Source organism: Ptychodera flava, chromosome 7 (genome assembly GCF_041260155.1).
Source record: "Ptychodera flava strain L36383 chromosome 7, AS_Pfla_20210202, whole genome shotgun sequence".
Lineage (NCBI taxonomy): Eukaryota > Metazoa > Hemichordata > Enteropneusta > Ptychoderidae > Ptychodera > Ptychodera flava.
Genome location: NC_091934.1, coordinates 12,809,191 through 12,836,356, shown reverse-complemented (window position 1 = coordinate 12,836,356; position 27,166 = coordinate 12,809,191). Strand labels below are relative to the sequence as shown.

General features: G+C 44.5%; 1 protein-coding gene across 1 annotated transcript; it reads left to right on the top strand.

Moving 5' to 3' along the window:
- The first annotated feature begins 249 nt into the window (after positions 1–249).
- Positions 250–6,196, top strand: LOC139136800 (transcription factor HES-1-like). The gene is made up of 4 exons (XM_070704635.1): positions 250–4,250; positions 4,401–4,496; positions 4,757–4,844; positions 4,979–6,196. The coding sequence occupies exons 1-4, from the start codon at positions 4,206–4,208 to the stop codon at positions 5,785–5,787; spliced, it is 1,038 nt and encodes a 345-aa protein (XP_070560736.1). The 5' UTR covers positions 250–4,205; the 3' UTR covers positions 5,788–6,196.
- Positions 6,197–27,166: the final 20,970 nt, after the last annotated feature.

Genomic DNA, 27,166 nt, shown 5'->3' with positions numbered 1-27,166 from the left:
CTATAAAAGAGGCGTCCCCTAGGGGCAAGTTATTGTACCTAGATGGGCGTACAGTAACTGTTCAGAGCGTGGAATATGATTTATGTCGACTCCAAACCCCGTTTCTATTAACTTTTGAACAAAATGTTCCATATTACAATTAGATGCGTATTGTATCGTCTGATGGAGTTGCACTGGCGAGCAGAAGATAAGCAATGCTGTGATGCGTTGCATATGATGGCACGTGGCGCTTCCAGTATATCCCTATCGCTTCCGGGGATACTTTTTGTTCGTCCACGTGTGCCAGCCGTAAATTCAGGGAGGGATGATCAGCGGAAAACTGATCGATCTCTGATCGATTTGCAGGGCGGAGCGGGCTGACAGTGATTTGAATATTTGGTATAAATCGCGCAAGCTCATGTGCAAATTCTGGGTTTTACTTGCGGCCAAACTTGAAGTGGCCTTTGACGGGTCGAAAAGCGAAAAAATGTTTTGGTAAACGCCTTACAAGCAACGTGGGAAAATATCGGACTGTATAGGAATCTGATCTTTGGGCAGACTACTGTCAGAATACTCAAGTCCACTTTGCATAATCAGGACTGTTTAATTGTTTCTCTATAGAGCAGGTGTTTCGAGCCTTACGTCCGGTCCCACGGTCGATGTTTACCCGGAAACGCCTTCGCGCGATATCGACCTCGCGGCGGCGCGAACGGAAAGCAGGGCTTCACGGGCACAGCGAGAGCCATAAACAGCGACAAGAAGAAGAAGTCCGCACGGGATATATGGGTCGGCGTTTCCTCGTCGGCGCCATGCATCGGAATTCGGAAGAGTGATGGAATGTGATGGAGAAACGCGACTGTGCGAGCAGTTTTCCCAACCAATACACCGCCACGTGTTGCCACGTGACCGTTCAGCATTAGGGGTTTTCTCAGGCGAAAAAAGCAAACAGCGGTAGGGTAAACCGACTGAAATGGCCGGTGAGAAAACAATGGTCGTATGATTAGTTCGAGCATTGACATCCCTCTCTCTTGAATGATTCGCGCCAGTCTGCCTGCTTAGCATGTGAATCGGCTGCTATTGTACACCACCGTGGGAACGCAACTCGCGCACAATGGCAGTATCAGGGACTTCATTGTGAAATGTGAATAGGCAAACGATAGACGCTTGCACTGAGCGCAAATACCTAAATATAAAAGGATTTGTACGATAAGTTCCCACGGACAAGCTCGCGTTCTTTCACTTTCCAAGCATACCTTTGGTGCAACAAAATTCCTTTACACTGCCAGATGGCACGCCGCTACTCTCAAGACCCGTGCCGGGCGGCCATTAGATTTTCCCGCCAATTATTTCATCTGTTGGCGATCGTTTGCATAATAAACCAACTCCATGAAAGCTTTCACAGATTTTTTTATTAATTAATGCATCCATTAATAGATTCCCGTTCAATCATGACTTTTGCTGCGTCGCAGGTGACTTATGTCACGTGATCCAAACTATTGTACAACAGGTACAGGTTGCTAGGCGACATGCCAGAGCGTAGCTGAGTTAGGCAAATTGTCGCCCTGCTGACAGGTAGTTCGTCAATCCCGGCCACATTAAAATTGCCTGCCAGAATCAAGGGTTCACGTGGGCCAGGCATCTCATAGCCTGCACGTGAATTTTATATACATTTCAACGTGTAAATTGTCGGACGTGCCGACGGGAAAGAATGAGAACAGCTGTGGCGTTTCCTTCAACCTGTTCTTCACCCGTACCGGGGGCGAAAATTTATTTTTTCCGAAGTTCGATTTCTGTCCGGGTTGTTGCCCCAGCGATCATAGTGGTAGCAATTAAAGTCTGCACAACATGCTGTATCGAATTGCGTATCGCGCCATAGCTGTCGTGTCGCGAATACACGGATCTATCCACACCGGCTGAGCTAAGAAATGTTGCTCACACCCTTTTCCCATGACCTGTGAAGGCAAAACGTCACCGGGAACGAAACTGTTCTCTGTGCAACCAGAGACATTGTATATAATTTCCCCAGCTGACACTGTATGCAGTCTTTATGTCCGTTGAAATCTACTCATAATTTGATCCAATGAAGAATTTGAATCGATTTTCTGTTCGGTTGAATGCCCCAATCAGAGTGAGCAGATATTTCGTTGCGCTGTCGTACGATTTACGGCAGAACACTCTGTTCTGCCGACATAATGGCAAACGTCAATAAAAAGTCGCTCGCAAACTTCATAAAATGCATATTGTGAATTCCGATGTCTTGATCCAGAAAATTTTCAATATTTACGGGGTTACAAGGCGAAGGCATAAGATTTTTATGGGCTTTTCACAAACTTCTTCTTCACACCTGTTGCCGATAAATCGTCCAATGAGTGGCGCTGCGTAGCCAAGCTGTCAACTCGCACCCTCGGCTATACAACCATGAAATACAACCCGCTCGTTTGCCAAATGAAGCGAAACTAGCAAATGTATTAAAATCATGGGTATTTCCGTGTCAAACTGACTTTCCGTCGGGTATCACTTTTAATATAAATATGGAGTTCCCCCCTCGTCAGGCGCAACCCTGGGGAAAAAGGACCGGTACAGGGCATTCCAATGTTCTCACGTAATGCGCCCACGTTGTGACAGCTTACTTTTTTTGCACACTACGCGCGTCGATTGACACCCCCTCCCAAAACTGATTAGTTGTCGCGATGTCAGCATTGCGCTCGTCATTTCGTGTTTTACTCTTTCTTAAAAAAAACTCCCCTTCAAAAGCGAATATTTTTTTCTCGTCGGGTGTTTTGATTCGAATTCCGTTTCAAGGGGGACGTTATCTAGACTATGATATGGTGAAGAGTCTAACGCAAATAATTAAGAAAACGGCTGACTGGCCCTTGAACTTCCTCCGGACTCGTCTGATTTCTAGCGAAAACTAGGTAAAGCCGGCAGGTTTTCACGCTTTTATCGCTTTTCCCTCGTCTTAAGCTTGTCTAAGCGCCTGCCGGTACGCATGGCGCTTGCATTCCGACGGTGGAGAGCGCAGAGAAACGAAGCGTGAGAACATTCCGCGCAGCATAAACGACAAATAGTTACCGAGAGACCGACATGCATAATATATACACACTGACGACTGATTTCGGGTGGTTCGAAAAACAAATGAAATTTGCGGTGCGTTCCGTCCTGGAGTGAATCGATAGACATCCTGCTAAAAAGGCGAGAGGTAAGTACAAAGAAAAGCAAAGACTTATCTGCGAGTTAAGTTGGTCATGGAGTTGGCTAACGTCAGGAAGGAAAAGTGACAGGAAGAAAGGTTTTACATAATTATGACAGTTCCCGGCCCAGAAAAGAGTCCAGATCAACGTTAACCCTTGATCTGCTTCCGAAAGGTCGGGTATAAACCGTTTCGCTTTCCCATCGGTTTAAAGCTCGATCCTGGTCGCGTTGGGGAGGCGGATTGAGGATTAAGTCAATATTTTCGCCAGGCAAGGGGTCCTGTGCCACGCGCTTTTAAAATTTAATGACAGAACTCCGTACGTCGCCGGTGTATCGCATTCCATCACACTGGCGGCAGGATTAGCGAATGAGAAACACGGGCTTCCAGGGAGGGGGGGGGGGGGATTGACCATTTGAATTCTGGGATAGGACTTCGCTGAATCAGATGTAATAATATATTTAGTCTTCGGCTGGTCTACGTTATCGAGCAGAGTTGTTTACATATGAAATACTTGTTTACAATATGCCTTCTCGCGAGTGCTGTGGGCGGAGTTTTCCCACACACCGACCACGCTCAACGCAGCACGACAACAAAGGATATGGCACGTGCTTGTGAAAGATAATGGCTTGACACTTAACGTCTCGCATGCCAACAGATGTCAACTGTCAATAGTAATTACACACGCCTGATTGACAGCTACCAACGCTTGGCCCAATCACCTCCCGCGTGGACAATAGAGGCTATTAACCGTGGCCAATCAGCGAGAACTGGTCGCGAGACCTCGTCGTATGCCTCGCCCAAACAATCGATGTCTGGCTGCTGATTGGCTGAGTGTACAAGAATGTGGTGTGGGAACATATTGCCAAAAAAATTCACACGAGCCGTTCGCATGCGAAATGCATATAAATACAAACACTGCTCTGATTTTCTCACAGTCGTTCACAGACATTCCCGGAGTAAGTAACCCGCCAGAGCTCTGTGATCGTTTACCTGTACTTAAATACCTTTGGAGTGTATCGCTATTTCTAGCAACATGCCTGCAGACAAGCCAGTCACCAAAACCAGCGAAACTCGCAAAGTAAGTTTTCCAGCCTGGTTTTTCTCGATTTCTTCTTCATTCTGGAGTATGGATTTTATTTATTTCTGTCCGCTAGGCCAGTAGTGCACTACGGAACTTGATATGTTGAACAGGTAAATTAACAGATATCCACTTTGCTCTCATTTGCAGTCCTCGAAGCCGATCATGGAAAAGAGGAGGCGAGCCAGGATAAATGAAAGTCTATCGCAGTTGAAGACCTTGATTTTGGACGCAATGAAAAAAGATGTAAGTACTTGTATGATCCTTTTCCTGTATTTTGAGGTATACTTTCTGGCCTTTGGTGCGTGGAAGCCTGTGCATTCCTATACACAGACAAGTGTATGCAAGCTAGTGTATAGACGTCTACTCCATTCATTACCAATGCACTGTGAATGCGCACCTATGGTCCAGCGATGAGTGGACGCATAGATATCAACTTACACCGTTCTCACGCCTCGATTTCTTATCCTTTTCTGACCAACTTTTCTCTTTTTTTACCTCTACAGAGTTCACGCCATTCTAAATTGGAAAAGGCTGATATCTTGGAAATGACCGTTAAATACCTCAGAAACGTGCAAAGACAGCAAATGAATGGTGAGTATCGGTTCTGTAAACTTTTCGTTAAAAAATATATCTTTGCTTCCAACTGAGCTTTGAAAAGTTTTTTTTCATTCAAAGATTTTTTTCTCTGTACACATTAAATATTTTCTCTTATTTTCTGCCAACAGCTGCTTTGACCCAGGATCCAACTGTTTTGAGCAAATATCGCGCTGGATTTAACGAGTGCTTCGGGGAAGTTCAGCGCTACCTGACGTCTTTTGAAGGAATTAGCCCAGATTGTCGCTCCCGACTACTTGGACATCTAGCCAACTGCTGCCAGAATATGAGCCAGAACTATTCCTCGCAGCAACAAGTGCCAGCAACTTCACCACTTGCAGCACAGGCAGCCGTCACCCCATCTCAGGGAAATGCTCTTACACCAGCTGGACTTTCCGCGGCTTCATCTATCCTACAGATTTCACCTCCCGCCGTTGCAATGCAGAACCCTAAAGTGGAAGTTACGACAACGGCCCCCGTCACGGCAGCCAACATTGCGCGCGTGCTGCCAATCATGCCCGGAACATTACCAAACGGAGAGGTAGCCGTTTTATTGTCGCCTCAGGCACTTTCCGGCGGACAGTTTCCAAGTCACTTCATCCCAGTCTATGCGCATGGAACCCCGGCGCTGAGCCCCGTGTCTTCACTCGGAAGCCCGAACAGCACCACCTCCAGTCTCGCGAGCCCGGTCCTCACGTCGGTCGCAGCCACTGCTACGCAGTCGTCACAGTCCGTGCCCGTCACCAGCCCGCAGATCGGCGCCGTCGCACCTGCCACCATGTCGTCAATCCCGACCACCGCGACTGCCGTGTCGACGAACAGTAGCAGCAAAGCCGTTGTGCAACCGTCTCAGTCCATACCTACCACGCATCTGTCAACCCAGCAAGTCCGTGTACAATCGCCGACCGCAGACTCCGACTCTGTATGGAGGCCGTGGTAGTTGCCGCAAAAACCCTACAAAAAGACTTTCAATGGACTACTTTAAAGAGACGATTTTACTTGTAAATATGATGTACAGATTATTGCAGTCTCGCCTGTAAAGAATATATTTTATTATAAAGTGTTTAAGATTTTTATATATTTTTTTGTGATTTCGATGGTGCGATTTCAACAACTTACCAAACCGATTGATTGTGAAGATAAGCGGGTTTTACGTGATTTGCTGAAATGTACGGAAGTCGTCTAAGTGTTTCGCTTCCTTTTTTGCTTTCAAGTTCATAAGAGCATTTTGGAGCGACGATACGATTTCGCTAACTTTACTGTTTTTGAACGTGAATTTACACGCACGCTGTCTCTCAGTTCACTTTTCTACAACAATAAAATTACAATCATATTGTTGAAAATTGAAATATCTGTGTCTGCTTGTCGTTTATCGCTTTATGTATGATCTTTACTTGGTGGGGAGGGGGAATCAGTGAAAACTGTCGCTGACCGATTGTATGAAACTATATCTTGTGATAGTGGCGTGCAACAGGTGGTGCCATATAGTAGTCACTCTTTTAATGAATTTCAGTTGACTAGACTAATTCAGATGGCTAGGACTAAGTCGACGACTGGGCGCATTTCTTCATTTTCAAAATTCCGTCAGATACATCTGCACACGCAACACATGATCGTCATCCGTGATGCAAATTGAGGTATGGGGTGTGTTCTCTTGTCGTTTTTCGGAAAAGTAACGGCCCCGTCCCTCCTTGGTCAAATGGAATGATCCTGTCACCAAGGAGACAAGACGTCGCGGCTGAAGGCATTTTAGGAAGGTGTCGATTAGATATGACGTCACGGTAACGCGGTCCCATGACTATCCAAACGCTTTCAAAGACGACTCATACAATTGAGACTGACGAAAATTTGAGTAATCAGACTATCCATCTACAATCACATATCCCCCTACATTGCCATAATGCATATATCCCACAAAATTGTCAATAACGAATACCAAGGAATATTGACAAATTTCAGTCGGTGATCAAGTTGGCGTCTATATTCAATTTCAAACAACACAGGTGTGTTTCAGGATTGCGGTGTATCGCCCTTTTCATTTTGCACAAGTCCAACTTCCCTAGATTGTGTTAGACGCGATGCAAAATTAATGAGGCGGGTATTCACTGTAAAGAACTATTTGCAAAATTTAGATAAATGTCTTCGCCGGCCAGCCATTTATCTCTCTCCCCCCCCCCCCCCCCGAAAAGAAGCCCAAATCATCTCTTATCAGGCTTGCGCCCAGGTGTTTCCATTGAAAATCGTGAGAGCTTTTGAAGAATCTGGGAAGAATAGGCTGAGGCCTGCAAACCTGTCCTGACATGCTGTGCAAGGGTCGTTAATCGGCTTCTCGGGGTCTTCCCACGGATCGAAAAGAGCGGTTGAGCATTCCAAGGCGGTATACAAAACGCTATAATAAGATGTGAAATCAATGCGGACGGCACGTGTAGGCAGTATGAACGCTGTCAAGCAGACCCCCCTCCCCCCAATTCGTCGGAATTGCCATTTCCGTAAGCTGGGCAGCTTCGATTCGCCGAAGTCCAACGGTGCTTCCGTTCAAGTTCAGTGACAACGCCCGTGAATTAAGGGGCGATTTCGGCTATATCGCTTCATAACAATAGCACCTTGGAGATAGTTAAAGGCAAATAGGAACAATACCCCGAGCACAGAGAGTTTTTGTGTTGTCCGACCGTGTTCGGCCTTGGCACGTTTCCAACTGTCCGGGGAGTTGGCACCGCCTCGTTCACACAGGTAAAAACACTACTCTGCTATTGTCTGCACACCTGTGCAAGTCAAAACACGCCATGAGAAGTTTTCCTAATTATTATGGTATTGACAAAAGTCTTACTAACAATTAAAGCCGGCTCACTTCGTTAGATATCTTGTCGAAGCCTCCCAACGTGCAGAGATTTTTTCCCACCGCGGGCGCCTTTTCTGGAACAGGAAAATATCAGAGGCTGGCAACAGACACTTCGAGCTGGAGAATTTTCACTCCTCCCAAAATACCTGTCGAATTTAAGGTGACATGGAGGATTTGTAAGGTCGTGAGAAATGTACTCAAAACTGCTCCAACCTGTCAAGCCCATACTCCAACTGTATATTCAAACAAATACTATGATAAATGGTGGCCAGTATAATGCGCCGGGAGTCGACTGAAATGAGCCGACAGCGCACGTTGGTCGTAAATCGTCTCAGTACTTTAGGAATTTCACTAACAGTCGTTTGGGTGAAGGTATGTGTGTGAGAATCTAGGCCCAGGAAAATAAATGGCGAAATGATTTTAATACGAGCAGTCGCGTAATTGAAAACAGCAGAATGTCGCCCAATATCCACATTCCACAGAACTGAGAAAAAAAGTTGTCGGGCGTTGGGCGCCCAACCTGTCTGCGCATGCGTAGAAAGTCATCAGACCGGAGGACTCATTGCGGCGCGACGCACGTCACGTCGGGTAGCTCAGTAAGTGCGAACGACAGGCGGTTGTAGTAACAACGTCATCACTTGGTAGCGAGGCAATAACACGACTCCAAAACAGGTAGCCACGTTTTAGAGTTTTCTCAGGAAGAGTATAGTCACAGCCGATCGGCTGTGGGTGTTTTTTGTGTCGCTGAATAATGTAGGCCTACTTTTTATTTTACAACCAGTCGTCTAGAATTCGGAAATCGTGACTTATTGGAAATAAAATATCTGGGAAGGCGACGGAACAACTCGTTACATTTAATTATCTTTGAATTTTGTCCAATTTTTTAAAGTGAACAAGACTCAAACGACGTCGCCTAGTTCTGAATGACGTATACGAGATTTTCCCGTTCGGTTCCCCAGTCTGTCAATAGTGGTGCGCCATATATCGTTGTGTAGGAATTCGTATTTCCGCATGGTTGAAATAAAAAAAAACCCGGCGAAAACAGCAGTTTTCCGCAAATTTGACTCAATTTATAAGTTTTGGGTCAACTCTCAGTACTTGCCCGGGAGACGAACGGACAGGCTACGGGAACATCCACAACAGTAATGAGCCTGGAGATGACGCCTAACACTGGAGTAACGAAATGACAAAGAATAGGTGGAGGAAACAAACTCTGCTCACACAGAGACTGACGCTTGTCATTCTGTTCTGCATTAATGCTTGTATAAACTTTGCATCAAACTTTTGTTCTGACATCCGATTAATACAACATTCTATAGAAAACAATTAAACCACCTACTTTTTTTGCCTGTTTTCCCGGCAAAAATTCTCGAATTGTTATTTTAGTTGACCCACCAGTTTAAATTTCCCGCTCAGTTATAAAAAAAAACCCAGACACACTGATTTCATACATCAGCGCTTGCTACTACTAGAAATCGACCGGCCTCGACCGCCGCTCGCTTGTGCAACGAACGGTAGCGCAGTTTCTTGGCACAGCGTCAAAAACTCTCGACCATTAAACTGCCACCGCGTCGGTTTGGTTTGCGCGAAGCGTGGTGTGACGACATGCCTCTTATCGGGACGTATGGTGACTGACGTGATTTGCCAGCGAGGCGTTAAAGGGATTATCGAGTGTAAAGTGCAAGAGCAGTTCTGTATACTAGATAAGATAACTTGGTTGGGCTGTTCTTTTTCAGTTATTTATATTCGAAACCACGTGTGGGACGCTCGTGCTCCAACCCGTCGATTGCCAAGCAGCGACGGGGGCTGAGATCTGCAACACTGTTTAGGCGATTGCAGTTGTCCTCGTGGTCATCGTGATTGTTACGTTTTCTTCGTCGAAAATCATCACATTATCATATCATCATCATCATCATCATCACCATCATCACCACCACCACCATCATCATCATCATCATCATCATCATCATCAAAATTTACTTCTAAACTCATATATATATATATATATACAAATATACAGATCAACCAAAAATCGAAGTCACTCTCTGTACTGCAGAATTATAATAATCTGAAGAAAACAATCAGATAGATTACGACAATACTGTAATCCCTGCTACGAAATCAAACACGTGAAATAGACAGTTGGTTTCTACTTTAGATTTCCGACCCTCGGTGAAAGCCTCGTTCCAATTCCATGTGGTCACTAAGACGGAGGAAGCGTGTTCGCCAGATTTCAATGAGTCATCAAACTATACTGAAACTTCCGCCAAATACACATCCGTTCATTGTGAAGCTGGGTACAATAGATGACTTGTTTTTCGAGTCCGTTTTTGTATTCTAATTCCCAATATCCTTTGCTCGGTTGTTGTCGGGCACAGATGACTTGCCCCCTCCCCCTATGGGATGTCTTTAAAGCGAACTAGCGAACGCAAATCTTTTGTGTAGCGGGACACACGCAAGTTCATAGGTCAAAGTGGCGGGCGACGGCCGCTATTATACCGCGACAACAAACGGACGCCCCAGTAGAATAGAAACACTGGGAGAGTCGACCTACTCTTTGGTAGGAAAACATTGAGCCGACGGTGATCCCATATGTCACACGTGGATGATACAATAGCTGGCGCTGCAGCAGGCCTCCTCGTGACCATGAGACACAAGAACATAAACAAAGATAAAAGTTTGCGAACATGCGTCGCTTCCATAACATCTTCTTTACGTTTTGAAACAATATGAATATCTTCTGGGCCTTGCTGCTTTTAAAACGAAAGAACTACACTCCTATGCCATTGAAAGTGCGTGTGGGTTTAAACATAAAGGGTAGAAAGGACTACTGCTTATGGTTTAAAGAGACGGGAACGAAACACCACTATTCTTTCTTCCTTTTCTGTATTTTAGGAAAAGATTTTGGCAGAGGGGCGCTGAATATTCATTTGGCATACTTCCAAGTCGGTTAAACTCTTCGGTGATTACAGAGAGACTAGTCGATGGTTACAATGAGCTGTTGCCAACTATTAAAGCGACTTCTCTTTGCATTGTTATCGCGTGAGAGACCAATCACGTTGAACGTGGAAACAAAATGTCCCAAGGTCTCGTACTCGATTGCTTTTCTCCCTGCCCAGCGGCAGAGGTATCGAAGACGTCACGTGGCATAGAATTAAACTTGAAGTCCTCTTTACTGAAGTTCAAAGGATGGTCCCTTTGAAGTGCACGGTGACACGTGTACGTCGAGTGTTGTATTAATGTTGTACTTGTACGCTTTAAACATTACAATCGTGCATAATATGATCTGCAAAGCGCACCTGGCCTTTAATTTTCCATGTATGTCGGTCGCTGTTTCTGGTTGTGATGCTGATGGGGATTAACTTGTTTTCGCCACTGGTTCTGGGGAAGAAGAATTTCAACAAATCTGTTCCGCGTCCTACGTCAAAGCATAGTATTCTCCTCCCGTACAAAAAGTTTAGGCACGGCGTCGACGAATGCGTCACGCCACTCATTGTATTCAGATTGTATAGCCATTTGGCTAACAGCCGTGACGTTTGATAAATTTGCTGTTTCGTTAGTGCATGGATGTTGGACGACTTCAACTTCTGTTTTTTCGTTTGACTCGCTCTTGGCGACTATGGCTGACCCACTCACATTTCTCACGCAAACAGTAAACGTGACAGTGATTTGAAGACCCAGATATTAAAATCCTTTCTACAAAAAACAATAAATCTCTGGGCTTATCACGCATAACGTACGCATATTTAAAATTGCTGCTGCACGACAAGATGTGGACTTAATCATTTATATGTACGCATACGCAGTATTCATAGTAAATCAGAGAGCGAGACAAAATCATCTTTGGATTTCGGTTGCATGTCCTGCGTGTTCAGTTTTGACCGTCTGTTATTTTTTTTTTGGTCGAAATGATATCCTGCAGTTTTTTTAGTTAGGGATTCGTTTTACCCGATGGCTAATCACATCATCAACAGTTGTGTGTTCATTTAATTTGTCGGTCGGACTGCGCGGACCCTGAGTTCAAATGCCGTGGTCGCTCGTCAAAATATCGACGGAGTCCTTCCCCGTCCGTTATCAGCATTAACATCGGCCAGAAAAGCTACTTTCAACTTGACCCGGGGTGCAAAAAATACGTCACGGATGAACAACTGAGGTTATCGCGTGTCAGGGTATCTCTGATAGCGCAATAATTGAGTTCGTAAAAAACATACACTTGTGGGCTTTCAATGGTTCAATGAACACGGTTTTTCCCACGCTCCCGACACATCTGCCGATCTCAGGACGACCATTCTTTCCCCTTCAGACTGCTAACACACCAGGTCGGAATGGGGCGATACACTGCGCATGACTGCCATGGTACGGGCAACGTGGTTTACCGTAAAAATGAACTCAGCCACGGTTGCCTGGGAACAGAATTTCATCATCTATTTCCTTGGCGTGGTAGCTCGCGCGCGACACGTTCATGAACAGTTAAAACATCCAAATTTCTTCCTCAATAACTGGCATTGCTATTCATATTATTCCAGTACCACATTGGCGATTCCAAGCACCTGAGCATGTATCCATAATCAACCAATTACTCTAGGCCATTTATAAAACTCCCCTCTTCGAATATATGTGGGCTACACCAGTAGTATTTCGCGCACACTGCACATAAACTTGCGCGCGCTTACGCGTTGACCGAAACTGTTGATTTGAACATGCGTCCATGATTTGAACGGCCCCATCTTTGCTGTATTATTAAAGATGTCAAATGATGGACCAGGTTTATTCGTTGCAAGCATGTAGGCTAAGAAAGGCGCCGGGTTTTTGCCTGTCTCCGGCTCGCAATGTAGGCGAGCAGGGCAGATGAGCGCTGGGTTTTCCCGGCCCTCTTGTTCCGACGATTACGTGTTAAAGGGAAGACACGTTTGAATTGAAATCCACAAAAGCGATAAGGAAGAGGAAGCCCAAACACGAATTTACGTCGATGTTCTAAAATATCTCGCCACATACCATGACGGCGACGCGTCTCGAATTCGAAATTCGCGACGAATACCGGAATTTTGGGCGGCGGCGGGCCGGGGTTGATGCACCTGTAAGCCGTTTGCACGGAAATCTCACAAAGTCAGCCGCTGGTTCGTAAATGGGTGCCCATCCTGGGGAGTGGCTGGCGTTCAAACAAAAAATATTGAAGGATGCGAAGCGGTCTGTATAAGAGTGTTCAAATATGTACTGACCATAAATTGAACAATCGGTTTATGATTCCTGTTTGCAACAAGTCTTATACAATAAAATGGCCGCATCTTGTTTGATTAGAGATATAGCAGAGTCGTGCGATATCGTCATGATTCTACGTTGTGACGTGTGAACCCTTCCCCTTTGGCAAATTGAAATGTTGTACCCTATTAGCTCATCTTGATTCAGAAGTTTGCATACTGCACAAAGAAGGGAATTTCTGTTCTTTTACTACTGGCGTGTACCACGCATTGGTTTTGAGTCCTAGTTTCGAACCGGACGATTTTCGGACAATTTGCCTTTTTTATATTTATTTTCAATGTAAGCATTAGTGAATTAATAACCTTTTTATTTGGCCATATATATTAACTGTCGAAAGACGACTTCCTGGTAGCCACACGCGGGACAAGTTTTAGCAAGCCCGCCCAACTCTCACAACGTCATGCCACGTCACTCCTAGCGTCCCGATGCTCCCAGTATTGGCCCCTGCGTTTGTTAATCCCTCCTGGCGATAATTCTATATAATATATCATTTCACTGTCTGATGCGTCAGAGGACTGTTAACCTGCAGAATTTTCGTCCTAAAGTTGATTCTTTTCAATTTTCGGTTCTGATGTTAGCGTCGGTGACCATCTCAGCTAGTGCATGCTCGTCGTTTTGGTAACTTCCCTCTTTTAATCAAATAATGGGTGTAAAAAGATATTTTTAACATCCATTATCAAATGTTACAGGCATTTGTTCTCGCATATAAAAACCGTTTAAAAGTCTCCCGTGTGTTCACACAGGTTGTTGCTCCAGTTTCCGCAAAAATCTTTTCAAATGTTCACCGATGCACGTGCCAAACTCCACGCAACGGACGCCTGGAGCGATTGACCGAGTTGTCAACATATGGTAATGGTCGCACTTGGCAATATTGTTCAGAGAATCGGTTTCGCGGAGGCACTCATCGGACACGCACGAACCTGTCCCGGGGGTTAAATTTAGAAACAAAAGCATCGGTTTTTTTACTTTATTATTACCCAGCAGTGTCTCGTCGCAACACGAAGATCTGAGCGAGTTTGAACGCGTCTAAAGTGCCCAGTATCCGCTACTTTGCGAAAAAAGAATGAGTTAAAATACGGCTTTTCACGGCTTCGTGTTGGTTCGTTTAGAGACCAAAAACAAATAGGACGCACGTGTGAAATAAAGGACAAGGTACCAAAAGTCGGCTGTCAAGTCTTTTATCAAAGCCGTCGACACAATTAACGCTAATTTGCTAATTAAAATTGACAATACATGCTCCCTTTGTGTGCAGATTATTAGCTATGTTTATGATTCGAAAATCCCTTGTGTTCACATAATTCAATGGCCAGTAAATTTCTCGAGCTAACATTTTCACAACACCTCTAGGCGAGTATAATTCGCAGAGCAAATATCTCGGTCTGGCGTTCTTGATTATCCCGAGTTGAAACAAAAGGGAAGGCCACCATTTGTTGGCCTTCAGCCTTTGACGATTTCCGACGGCCAAGTCGTCACTTGTTTGCCGATGGAACTGTGACATATTTTCGTGCGCAGAAGACCCATGTGTGTCGGGTGTGGTTCTTTGTGTTTTTCTTAGCACAGGAGACTGTTGTTTAAAGTTACTAAGATAGTACCCGTCTACTGTATTTTTTACTATTAATATACATATACATACATACATACATACATACATACATACATACATACATACATACATACATACATACATACATACATACATACATACATACATACATACATACATACATAGGAGCACATTGAACACATCATACATGTTTGATTTGCCCAACTGTAGATGGTTTTGGCTATATAGACTGAAAGATTCAAAGTCGTGTACATGTGCTTCTCCGTCTTTATCTGGAGTTTGCGCAATGCCAGTACACGACTGAATCTGATAAGTCGAGTTCCACACCTGAAGTGCTCACACACCTGGTATACACAAGAACCCCTTCATATTCAAACTTGACTTTGAATATAAATTATCTGCAATATATTTAAGCGTGACGTTTTTGCACCTTTCATTGGTATAAATTCGTAGAAATTGTGACGTGAAAAAGAAATTGTTAGTTAGCGGTCTATCTGAACACATCATCGCGTAAGCTTCTCTGTCAAAGTACCGCCATACCAAATTTTCCTCTGTCACAACCACGGTCGCGTTTTGGGTATTTCCGTACAGGGACTGATCATCGAAAGAAGGTGGACAGTTTCTTTGGGCAAATAAATTTTGAACACGTCACACTTTCGGAGGTTCCGATCTTTCGCCCTATTTACAATCAACCCGTGTCAGTATCGTTCCTGATAATCGTCATCTCGCTATCCTAACCAATAGTAATGTTTTAGGAGGTCACACGGCGATTATAAATTCACCATAATCAAAGTGTCGTGCACCTTCCAACACGTCAATTTCAAATGCTATCGTTACACGTGGGCGAATACGGTAAAAGCGACTATCACGGCCTATACTCTCCCAGATTGGACGCGAGGGCTTCTCACCTTTACCGTAGTTCGACAATGTGCATGTTTGCTCGGCTCATGGACAACGTGTATTGTTCTAGACGCGATTGTCCCCTATCTTGTAAATCAGTTTCCTGCGGCGATAAATATGATTATAATCTCTAGGACTGTCAACACTGTCGATTTGATAGGGAAAAAGGTACAATGGTCACGGCTCGACCTCAAAGTACAGCTAACCGACTTGTAAGACCAAGAATTGTCAAGAAGCAGTGATTAGGGACTCAGTCTGTACGGGATGTAAAAAATAGATTTTTTACATCCATGGTCTGTACGGGACGACACATTTCTTCCCCATATGAAGTAAAAAAACTCTCCTGATTAAAACGCATGTCTACTTGTTCTGTCCATGGTCAGTCTGACCATGTTTTACGTCCATGGTCTGACCATGGATTTACTCTGTATGCTACCTCAATGGTCTGGATTTTCCACCTCTTCCACCCTGTTTCTCCGTAGATGTCTGTCTGTCTGTCTCTGACTGTCTGTCTGCCCCTCTCTCTCTCTTTCTCTCTCTCTCTCTCTCTCTCTCTCTCTCTCTCTCTCTCTCTCTCTCTCTCTCTCTCTCTCTCTCTCTCTCTCTCTCTCTCTCTCTCTCTCTCTGCCCCCTACTTTCTCATTCTAGTCGTACTCCGCTACTGGTCATAAACGTATAGCTACCGACACGGAGTCACAAACAGGACTCGGACAAAAATAAAGCTCTCTTTCAGTGATATGGCGAAGGACACAAAGAGTCCGTTCAATGCTGTTGTAGAGCTTGTTGGGTCTCCACTATTTGCACGGGATGAGGTCCTCTCTCTCAAGGCACAGACATAATCAAACATGTATTTGTATCCTTTAAGTTGCACATCGATTAGTGCCCTTTGAAGATAGTTGTTTTGGGTCCGATCAGGGACGGGCATTATCTAACCATGGAGGTAAAAAAGTACAAAACTTGTTTCCATCGATATCCGCGGCACGAATTGCGAAAAAGGTCTTGTCGACAACGCGTGTGTCCCATGTGTAACTGTGGCGTGTTGGCCAATGTATCTGAGGAGTGCTTTTCCTGAACAACGAACAACATCCCAGATGTGTTATTTTACTCGACTCATAGGTTATCAGATTGTCGACTCTGCATGGCCCATCATGTTGCGTTGTTTTAGACACACCTAGTGGCATAGCACTTATCCCTGCGCAGTCCCTGTTTTTTTTTTTTGGCAAATCACTGGAGCAAAGGCAATCCTGATAAACTTTGACCTTTAAGCGGCGCAGGTTCGGAATTAATTGCAACAATCGGAGCGCACCACACGAAGTGTTGAGCTTTTCCGATGGTCACTATAGACTTAAAATCGCGGGCGCGGCCGTTGGCCTGCGTTATCTAAGAAAACCTGAGCGAGTATCAAAGAATTTTCTCGCATGATATGTGATAAGTTTCAGGTACTCGCGTGATCAGGTGTGTTTAATATAGTTAGGTGTTCGAGGCGTGATCAAATGGTATCAATCTAACGCATGCCCTTTGGAGAAATCTACACGCACAGATCATTTATTGCAGAAAACTTGGCATTTTTTTGACGTAAATATTAACAACGTGGCAAGTGGCATACCTGTTCATACATGTGATTTCTTCGTTTTTTTAGCATTGACGAGCAGAGTGTCGAAACCCGAGTTCTCAAGTCCTTTGAAATGATCACAGGTATTTATATTGGGGGATTGATGTGAAGCTAGCCGATGTCTAAGTGGTTGGGAGGCAGAGCTACTCGAGTCAGCTGCCAATATAAAAATAAACGTGTCATATTTTTCCAAAATGTTCTGGCAGGACCATTCGCAGCGAGACAGGTCAGCAAGGTTGATTTCGTTCATTTTCTCATGGACTTTAAAAAGTCTATGATTTTCTCCATGTATAGGCGGGCCGATTTATTACAAGCAATTTCACAACCAACACCCCAAGAATAACTTGACAGGTTATCAATGCCAGTAAAATCTGAGAAAAATTAAACATTTTGGTCTGCACACGTCTATACGGACTCGAAGTTGACAATGCATAAAACTCGCGTTGGAAAATACATTATATGAAAACTGTATGTGTGCCAAATTCTTAGAGTGTCAACCACGATTGAAAAACGGGTTTAATACAGGTAGCCGCAAACATACCTAAGGTGTTAGATTTGAAGCAATTTCATATTGAAAAACCACGCGTGGCCATGCGACCGGACGCGTGGCAAAGTACGAGTGCGATATAATGTTTGGCACAGGTCCTACATATTTCACGAGATATTTTTCAAAGTGACTTCGCTATCGATCCATTGTTGGTCCGCGCCTTACGGTTCAGGGTCCACAGTATTATGGTATTTTTGGTTGTATTTGTTTTGGAATAACTGTTTCTCGAGTGGAGTGAATGCCGTTTGACGGTAGTTGGGGAGTTGGGGTATGTATCACAGGGGGTGCTACGCCCGTAGCAGTGCGGCGGGACCCAATGGCGACTTTTATCAACTTCACACAGTAAAGCGAGTGAGCGCCGTATTCGGCTTACTTTTGAGTTTTTACATGTTGACGCTTAGGGGTGAATTGAGGTTGTTTCAGTAGAAATACTCAACCACATTCCCTTTCTCTCTCCCGTTCGTGAAAATACATCAGCCGACTTTTTGAAACCCCGGACACCGCACGCACACTCGAAAGTCTGTGGGCGTTGTGTCTACAGGAGACCGTGGAATTTATTATCGCACCCCCTTGAACGCGGTACGCCAGCCCATTGTACAGATCGATCGAGGAGATCCCATTTGTAATTAAATCGATCGATTGTTCATCTCGCGCCCCTGTGGCAAGACAGGTTGCAAGTCTGATCTTGTATTTCTGTTGACATTAGTCCTAGTTTTTTTTAGTGCTCTGTGGTGATTTGTAAGCGTGTTTGCGTCATGTTGTGACGGTAACCAACGGGTCCCTACTCGGGCGCGATAACGAAACGTGATGTCGCAGTCGCCATAATGAATTATGTATGCGACAGAAAATAAACGCTGCAAATATTGTAGACTGACTCAGCAGAATTTAGCGATATGCCAATCGTACAATGAGCGCAGTTATTAATTTTCGCCGTGTAACGCAGCCATTCCGTGCGCACCCATGCTGAACATTTCAACCCGTTACAAACGGCTGCCATTAGCCTTATCGGTATCTCTGCGCGTTCCCTTCCCTCCACCCATAATTTTTCATCCGCGCCATTGTTGCCAACGCATCGGCAGCAACTTGCACGCGACATGTCGCGTGCGCCGCCTGGAAAAACACCCAGACACTCCTTTATGGGAGCATACGGGCTATGTTGCTCAATATCATTTTGCCGTTTGTTCGTGTCGAATTATTTCCCTCTCCTTTCTGTCGAACAGAATTAAGGTTGCGGGCGACACGACATTCGCCAGCCAACTGCGTGGTTTTTTTTTATCAGCGTTCACCAATGGACGCTGACTGACGGTGCTTTACAACTGTCGCTCTTCACCAGTGCCGACTTGGTGTCGTGAAATTTGATAGCGACGCACCTGAGATGTGTCATCTCCTTGTCGGTCGATCGACTTGTGAGGTTGCCGACGTGGCCCGTAAAAATACCGGGAGCCGAAACAATAGCTTTGGTCGGCCAGATAACAATCATTAGCTATTGTTGCGGCAGCTTTTACAATGAATTGTTCTAGTTGTTAACCATTAATCGGCTCCATTGCGCATCGTTTTGTTGAGATTGCAAAGCGGCGAAGCGGTCTGACGGTGAATGATTGTCGTCACCACAGTCCCTCTTGTGACAAAAGAAAGTGCTCTAACATCGTATTTCGTTTTAAATGCCTGCGTTTTCACTGTAAAACGACCGTCGGTTTTATCACCACAACTTTAATCCATGTTGCCTTGAAGCTGCCCGCAGGGCATGGGACAGTCTTATCAGCGACTGACGTCCAAGAAAGTGGAGTTTGTAGTAGGTTTGGGAAACACGTTAATTAGGTAAAAAATTTCGATCTCTACGGCCTAGCCGCCGTACTGTGCAAGAATGTGATACCGTGTATCGGATTGCGTGGGAACGTTTGTATCGCATTACCGCTTGTTTGTGTACCAGGGAGTTCGCGTGCTCGGCGCTTTGCCGTCCTAACAACACACGAGTCAGTCTAGGGCCCAACACGCGCCACCGGCGTTGAAGCCTATTGCTGGCGAATTAGCGTAATCTCAGACAGGTCGCAATTTTGTCCGCACCCCTGGATGTTATTTCACGTCACGGTGTGGAAATTCTCACACACGGAGTCCAAACACTGATTAAAGCGTCGAGCCGATATGGGAATTTAGAATAAACACCAAAATATTCGCAGTTCACCAGTAGGCTTGTCAATTTTGGCGCGAAAGCAGCGCGTGGCGTACGGAATGACCAGTCACGTCCGCCACAAGAGGTGGTGTGCTGTCGTTCTTGTTCGACAAAAGCGCTTTCCCTGCATCGTCTCACACCATTAACTACCAACATATTGTGGCAAAAAGCATTGAAATTAATTATATATCAAATGTCTGCAGCAGCAGGTTATTGGCGCACGGCTATCAATAAATAGCGACTTTCAGAACCCGGATGCGGTAATCTGTGCGTGGGGATATAATCTGACCAGCAGCAATGAGCCCGGGGTCAGCCAGATAGCATGTACAATCTTCCGGTCAAGAGGATTTGACTCGCCCCATTACTGAATCTCGATATTTGGTTTTCCCACGGTATCAGCGCGGTTCTTAATCATCGTGAACATTTTTATGGGCCACGCGGGGACTGGTTTATGTTTACGGCAACGGAATGCGCCCTAAAGACGGCTGCACCACACCATTAGCCGCGCATTCCTGTGCAGTAGTCAAAACACGCGGTGTGCGACAGGGTACGACCTCTTCGAGCAATCAACGAAATTCCCAAGCCACGGTTATTCCTCTCGACAGAATGGCGTTGTTTACAACGACTAGACGTGATAGTTGTGAGGCGTCAGGCCCAACATTCAAACCGACGGGAAGTACGTTGATCGAACGTGGGTCGTCCTCCATCGCTCGTCAGCGACCTTCTACAATTAGTTTTCAACTAAATAATCCATGAAAGTGAGATGGGTCTGGCTTTAATTCCGCCTCATTGAAGACAACAAAAAACAAAAAATACAAGAATTACATACATCGCCATACGTACAAAATCAGTTCCATGCAGTTGAGACGTTTATCAAACTGATTTGTCTCATCACGGAGGGTGTTTTCGATATTTGGGCCAAAATATGTAGTGTATCACGATAAATAAAATGCGCTGATTTTTATAGATTTATTCAATTAATTTACAAATGCCCCCTAGCTATTAGGCGCTCTTAGCACTTTTAAGGTTTCGAATCACTTTTCGACAAAGTAAAAGAAGAAGTTGGTGGAATTTACGGGCCACTGAGGATGTGCCAGGCGTAATTACTCCCAGGCCTTCTCTGTAAATCTGACGCCACGATCGACGCTCAATTCTCAGTGAAACAGAACAAGACAAAAAGATGTTAACAAAACCATTTGAATGTAGGATTTAGTTCCCAAATGTGCGTTCCATTGCATGCTGTTTTAATGCACACTCCACGCGTTATTATGGAGACCTATTTTGACCTTTCGGTCTCACAAACAATCAATGCTGAAAACTGAGCAATGGTCACAAGTGGAGCTCGATTTGCGAATTGAGCATATAATGAGTGTGGGAAAACTACTGAGGATAATGCATTGTGATCAGTTCTCAACCCTCCCCTGGGGTTGAGCCTCGAGTGATACATATATACTCTGACCCCGCTCTTCGCCTCGAGTTGTATCGGAATACGGGTGGGAACATTCCAAAACAGCCTACAGCTAAAGAGCAGGTTTACCTTATTCAGCGAAGGGGAAAAAAAGACTTGTAAAAAGTAGCTGGGAAAGTGTTCGACCATTAACAATCTTTGTCAAGTGTGCATCTGACGGTTGGCAAAGCGATAGTCTATGTGCAAATGATACGTGACAAACGAATCAACAAGTATCAGACGAGAGGCGTGGTATGGTGTGGCCCGATGTGATAACCGGGCATGCGCGGACTTGTAACGACGGAGCCTGCGTAGATCTCACGTGCGCCTGCGTGACTTGGCTAACTCAGGTCGTGAGATTGTGGTCCTTTTTTTCTCCACCACAATGTATAAAAAAATACTTTGACCAGCGAACCGTCATATGTCGCCAAGGACAAGGATTTAACGACGGGGAGGGTTGTTACAGGCCGGGAAAGGTACATCAGCCTGGTAGCGCAACAGGTGCATAGGAGGAACCGAAAGTCCTGTGTTTGTTTCGTTATCATTCTTGACAATTTTTTTGACGGTCGCTCTACAAGGACAAGGACCACACAGATACAAAAGGAAAGCCGAAATAGATATAAACCTAGCAAAAGAAAGAAAATTCGACTGAAAAGAATTTTCCCAATTGCCGAATTAAAATACGAGTACTTTTGCACACGAGCGCTGTTTCAATATGATTTGCCACGTGTGTCGCCTGGGTCATTGCGGTCGTGCGCAGTTGATTGTGGGCTCCATCTATAGTTTGAGTTGAAAGGTTGTCAGCAAAAGTTCGTTTATGCGATACGATTCAACCGGTTATCTGTCGGACCTTAGTCTTGCTTCTAACTCTCGTTCCACACCCAATACAATGCAGTTTTGAGTTGGCAACGAGGGCTACCCCTCGATATGATGCGTTACAGACAATTCTGTGCATGCGTACTTCTATCTGTAGGTAATCTGCATACTTGTGCACTGAAACCCAACCATGGGTGAAAGGAGGCGCTTGATATTTTTCAATCCTTTTCTTTGGTTTTGGAGATACCCAATGTGGCGTCTATAGTTATCCGTGAGCTTTTCATCACATCACATTTCAATACATTTCACGTATCAACCGTTGCACGAAATTGTGTCACGGTCTCTCCATCATCAAAGATGGAGGCCGGACACTGATTGCGTTCACCGGTGAAATCGTCAACTTGAAGTCGCGATACTTCGATGTAATGCTCGATAGAAGAAACAGTCGGCGAGTTATACTGGCATAGCTTTATTAACAAAATACTTACAACTTTGGATAGAACAACAAATCTGAAGATTAGCCGCCTAAATTTCGAATCTCTTCGAGATTTTTTTTTGGCGTGTAATTGTTCTTGCTTACAGATCAAGGGATAGTTTTTTGTAAGAAAGTGATTCAATTTTAGCAGAAGGCTCTTTATCAGATTAAGATATTTTTACTTCTTCGATTTGATTAAGCTCAGTCCCCAGAGGGACTGTGCTCCAATTGACGCTGTTCAAAGGTAACTAGGCGCTGGAGAGATGTGACGTCAATGGTGACGCAATGCGGCATATCTAATCAATTCGCGAACTTTTTCCTTAAAAAACTCCGTCAGAACAACTTCTCGTGTGGCATTAGTCAGGGGGACGTATTGAATAATACAGCATTGTGACGTATTTCCAATGTACACCAAAAAAACGCGGGAAGTGCGTATTGGCGATTGTAAGTGAACAGGAAGATTGGAGCTAGCTAAAAAGAAACTGAAGGTGCGGTCTCCTAGATCTGAAACCTATTCCACATTGAGGCGGTTGAAGTCACTGGTGCAGATCCTCTGTGAAGAGGAAAAAAACGTGTGACACTAGACGTTTTTGTAGTTTCAACTTCTTTCTAAAGGAGTCGAAATGTGCTCATCGACACAGTTGGCTACACTAAATACGATTTGAGCTACTTTTTTGGCAGAATATGATATTGTAGTAATGTCAATCAGCAAATTTTAAACTCACATACTTTTCTTTTTTTTTGGCGATTCACTTGTTTTTAAATGTAATTTGTAATATTACAACTTTCAGCCATAGGGTACCTAACACTTTTGATAAATTTGAACAATTAAAAAAGATCCTTTTTTCCCAATAAATTTGTTCCAATCGTGTTACTTATTCAGCTTTCGTTGATGTCGCAGATTGATGTACTCTATAATGATACGGCAATGGCGTCTGGACAACTGTTGTCTTACGCATGATGGCGACCATGAACTCAATCTACAGACTTCACTTTTCACCCCTCGGACATCTATACCTAGACTTGATTCAAGTCTGTGATTTGTGAATGTTTGAGTGGGGTAAACGCGATGATTTGTGTTCTGTTTTAATTTGAAACGCATGAGTGGGGTGAACGCTACACAGGGGAGTTTCTCCCGGAATCACGAATCCGGCGGAAACTAACTCACTCAAATGTAAAGCGTTCAATCGCTAGGAAAACCTGGCCTGGGTTGCCAAATTCCAAGTAGTTTTGTATGAAAAAAGGAGAGACACATGAGAAACTACTGCAAACGATTTTAGTTTTAGACATTCACCGACTTGAACCAAGTCTAATCTATACCGGAATAACTGCGGGAAAGGTTATGTAAAGCTTGTCAAATAGACGTTGTACGACTTTCCGATAAAATAACGGTAGCTGCAACCGACGCGACCAGACTACTGGTCGCTCCAAATAAGAGAAAGTTTCCCGGATGTTCGTGGGCGAAGAGCATTCCTTTTTATCCACGGGGAGCCCAGAGGTTAACTTAGTTCTTTAATCGGGTGGACATCGTTCTCTTTTTAACTGATTAATGTCATACTTTTTTCCGATTATTCTAATATCGATTATTCTGTGTTGCTAATGCTCTCGTCGTTACTGGCACTCAATATCTGTTTCATGCATCATTGTGAAAAATTAGGGGAGCTGCACCGTCATTATCTACATTTTCGGTAAGCCGTACAATAAAATCCAAAAAAGTATGACAGCAACAAACTGTTTCCCGTACATAGACTGTCTCTCTCTCTCTCTCTCTCTCTCTCTCTCTCTCTCTCTCTCTCTCTCTCTCTCTCTCTCTCTCTCTCTCTCTCTCTCTCTCTCTCTCTCTCTCTCTCAGAGGACGTGCCACGTTGCTCGACGGATGGCATAGTTTTGAAGCGGAGCCAAACTATAATTATGGTAAACTCACAAGATTGATGGAGGTATTATTGTTATGGTACTCGAATTCAAGCCTACCCGTGTATTGGCACGTAAGAAAAAAAAACGGAAAAATTTCGTTTGACAGTGCTTCCACACTCATGTGAGCAGGGGCTGTGGCTACACCTATTCATGGAATTCTTCCGGCTTTGTCAATGTGTGAAGTAAGCATTATCTTTAACCTCCCCATGACGTCATACCCCTTGTGTCCGATCTACCATCATTGTGGTTGATTTGTTAATTTCAGTCCGGATTTCATATTTGTATCTTGGCAACGTAGTTGCACACATTTCACGTTTGCAGTGCGTGCACAGCATGCAAACACGGGCATTAATTTGACCACATGCTTCGCTAAGTAATGCGCTGGGTGACGTTTGGCACGAAAAATAAAGGCATAATATCTTTGTTCCCGGTGAAGAGGCTCTCCAGAGTGCGAACGGTAGATGAGAAATGTTTAGCTTTGCCGTCAGTTAGGGATTATTTTCTCTCTGTCTTTAGAGAACCTTTCTTAAAGAGGCACAACTTTTCGGGATTGGCAGAATAAAAAAAGGATAGACCGAAAGTCATTGCCCACCTAAATATTTTCCTAGACCTGATAGAGATGGAACAACCGAAATTTGTATGACACGTCGTTCCTTTGAAGTCACAATTCGAAATGACGACCTGAAACAAGTCCCTCGAAACTTACAGCATGAAACATTGACATACACTACGTACAGAACAAGGGACATATCCAATGATGTCATATCACGCCACGACACTCTGAATGTTCGAAGATGAAAGGTGTGTCGATGACTGATAATCTATACTCTAACTTATCTCCTATCGGTCTGTGCGCAACTGACTCATGGACAAGCCAAACCTTAAAAAAAGAGGACAGTCCCCGAAACTTTTCATTGGAAATATAGATCCAAGGACACGACCGTATGGTCAACTTCATTGCAGAAGCCTGACGTCATCAGGGACGATTTACAGAAATTGGTGTCTTGCGCAGTGACGCCAGTATGCTCTAGTATTCGTCTGTGCACAGTCCCTCCGTGGGTGTAGGGACTGTGTCTGTGATTTGGTAATTGTCTAACTGATAGGTGGGCCGCACCGATCGCCCACGCTTGTTCATTTTATATGCGCGCCACCCGCCCATCTGACCGATTTCAGAAAAAATGAAACTGTTCGATAGCAATAAATTGTTGATGCATGCGGGCTAAATTAGGACCAATGAAAGGAAATTTGCTAATTTGAGAGGAAGTGGTTCGTCAGTGTTAACACAAATAGCGAGCATAAATCAGTTCTTCTGTGGAACTAGGTAACCGGGGCTATCTTTTGCCCTGTAACATGGACCTGAATTAACACTTATAAACCTCTCTTTTTTGTATGATACCGAATAAAGGCGCTGGGCATCGGCAGAGGGAATTGTGTTAAAATAAGTGAAATGCTATCTGAAGGGACACCTTGTTTTATCAAACCCATATGGTAGAAAATAAACAAGCCGATGGACTGTGCGTGCTGTCGAGGAGAATTTCACGAAGTCGTGTAGGCTATCTGGCACACGGGATACAAGACACCGGCGTACCTAGCAGGATTCGGTAATAGGAATTCCGATGCATTGTCCGCCCCGTGAGGTGAAGCTCCTCGCCAACCGTGAGAAAAAGTCGGCAATAGCAAACAACCTAACACAAGATAAATACATATTGCACAGAAAGGCTTTTGTGTCTGGGCGCTCTTGAGACTGGGCGAACTCATGAAGGCACAGCTGGGAGGCACTTTAAGACGGCTCCGCTATTGTGTTTTGAGGACTCAAGGTAGCCTTTTAGAGCAAACAAAATAGGGACTTAAAAGTTAGCGGTCTTGAGGGCAATACCTTTTTTTGTTACACCGGGCCCATTCTGTCTTGAGGAGTTCGCGCCGAGGCGACGCTCTTCGTAGACCTGTTTACGCTTTTTTATCCTGAGATCCAAAATGCAATTGGGACTAACATTGGCTTTTCACATGTAAGGCTGTTGACCTCTATTTCGACGGAGTAACTTACAGCAATACTAGTTTCTCATCTCGTCTTTCTACAGGGAGGAGTATAGTAAAACAGAAATAAGTCTTTCTTTGTTTTCTGTTCACGGTTGCAACCGATACGTGTAGCCTTCAGTGAGCCCGCACTGGAGACCGGCAATATAGGATACACCACGGTCCCTCCACAAAACACGTACGTTGTCATGAGTTGATTGCGAGTTATGCGTGCGAGTTCCCACCGCAGAGGCATTGAATGTACAAATGTAGGAGGAAACATAGATAGGTTCGTCCGGAAAGCTACGTTCCATATCTTGTTCTATAGACAAACAGAAAGAAAAGTAAAAAAGATAGAAAAAGAGTGTCATCACTCAGTTAAACCCCACAATATGTGAATGTTATCTTCAATTCAACGACTTTTAATGTAGAGCAATGGGTGGATCTGATCGTGGAGGTTGAAGTGAGATTGTCACGGGGCGATCAGACTTACTGGACGATCAATGAAGCAGTTTTGACTTCTGGGTGCGTTTGCTCACAAATTACACGACTTCGAAGTACTGTAAGATAATTGTTTGGTGGTAAACGGTGAAATAGACCCAGCCGGCTGGTTCAGCTGTCTATCGGATCAAATCTTCCGTACTTGTACCAAAATGATAACGAATTGCCCTCGGTACTTTTATTCGAAAGAAAGATCAAATCATATTTGTACATGCTCGTGCAATCACTCCCGAATAGCTCCAATCTTCCTGTTACATTCGCT

Coding starts and splice junctions, on each gene's coding strand:
- LOC139136800 (XM_070704635.1), top strand. CDS start 4,206: ATGCCTGCAGACAAGCCAGTCACCAAAACCAGCGAAACTCGCAAA. Junction 4,497..4,756: donor TGGACGCAATGAAAAAAGAT/GTAAGTACTTGT, acceptor TTACCTCTACAG/AGTTCACGCCATTCTAAATT. Junction 4,845..4,978: donor GCAAAGACAGCAAATGAATG/GTGAGTATCGGT, acceptor TTCTGCCAACAG/CTGCTTTGACCCAGGATCCA.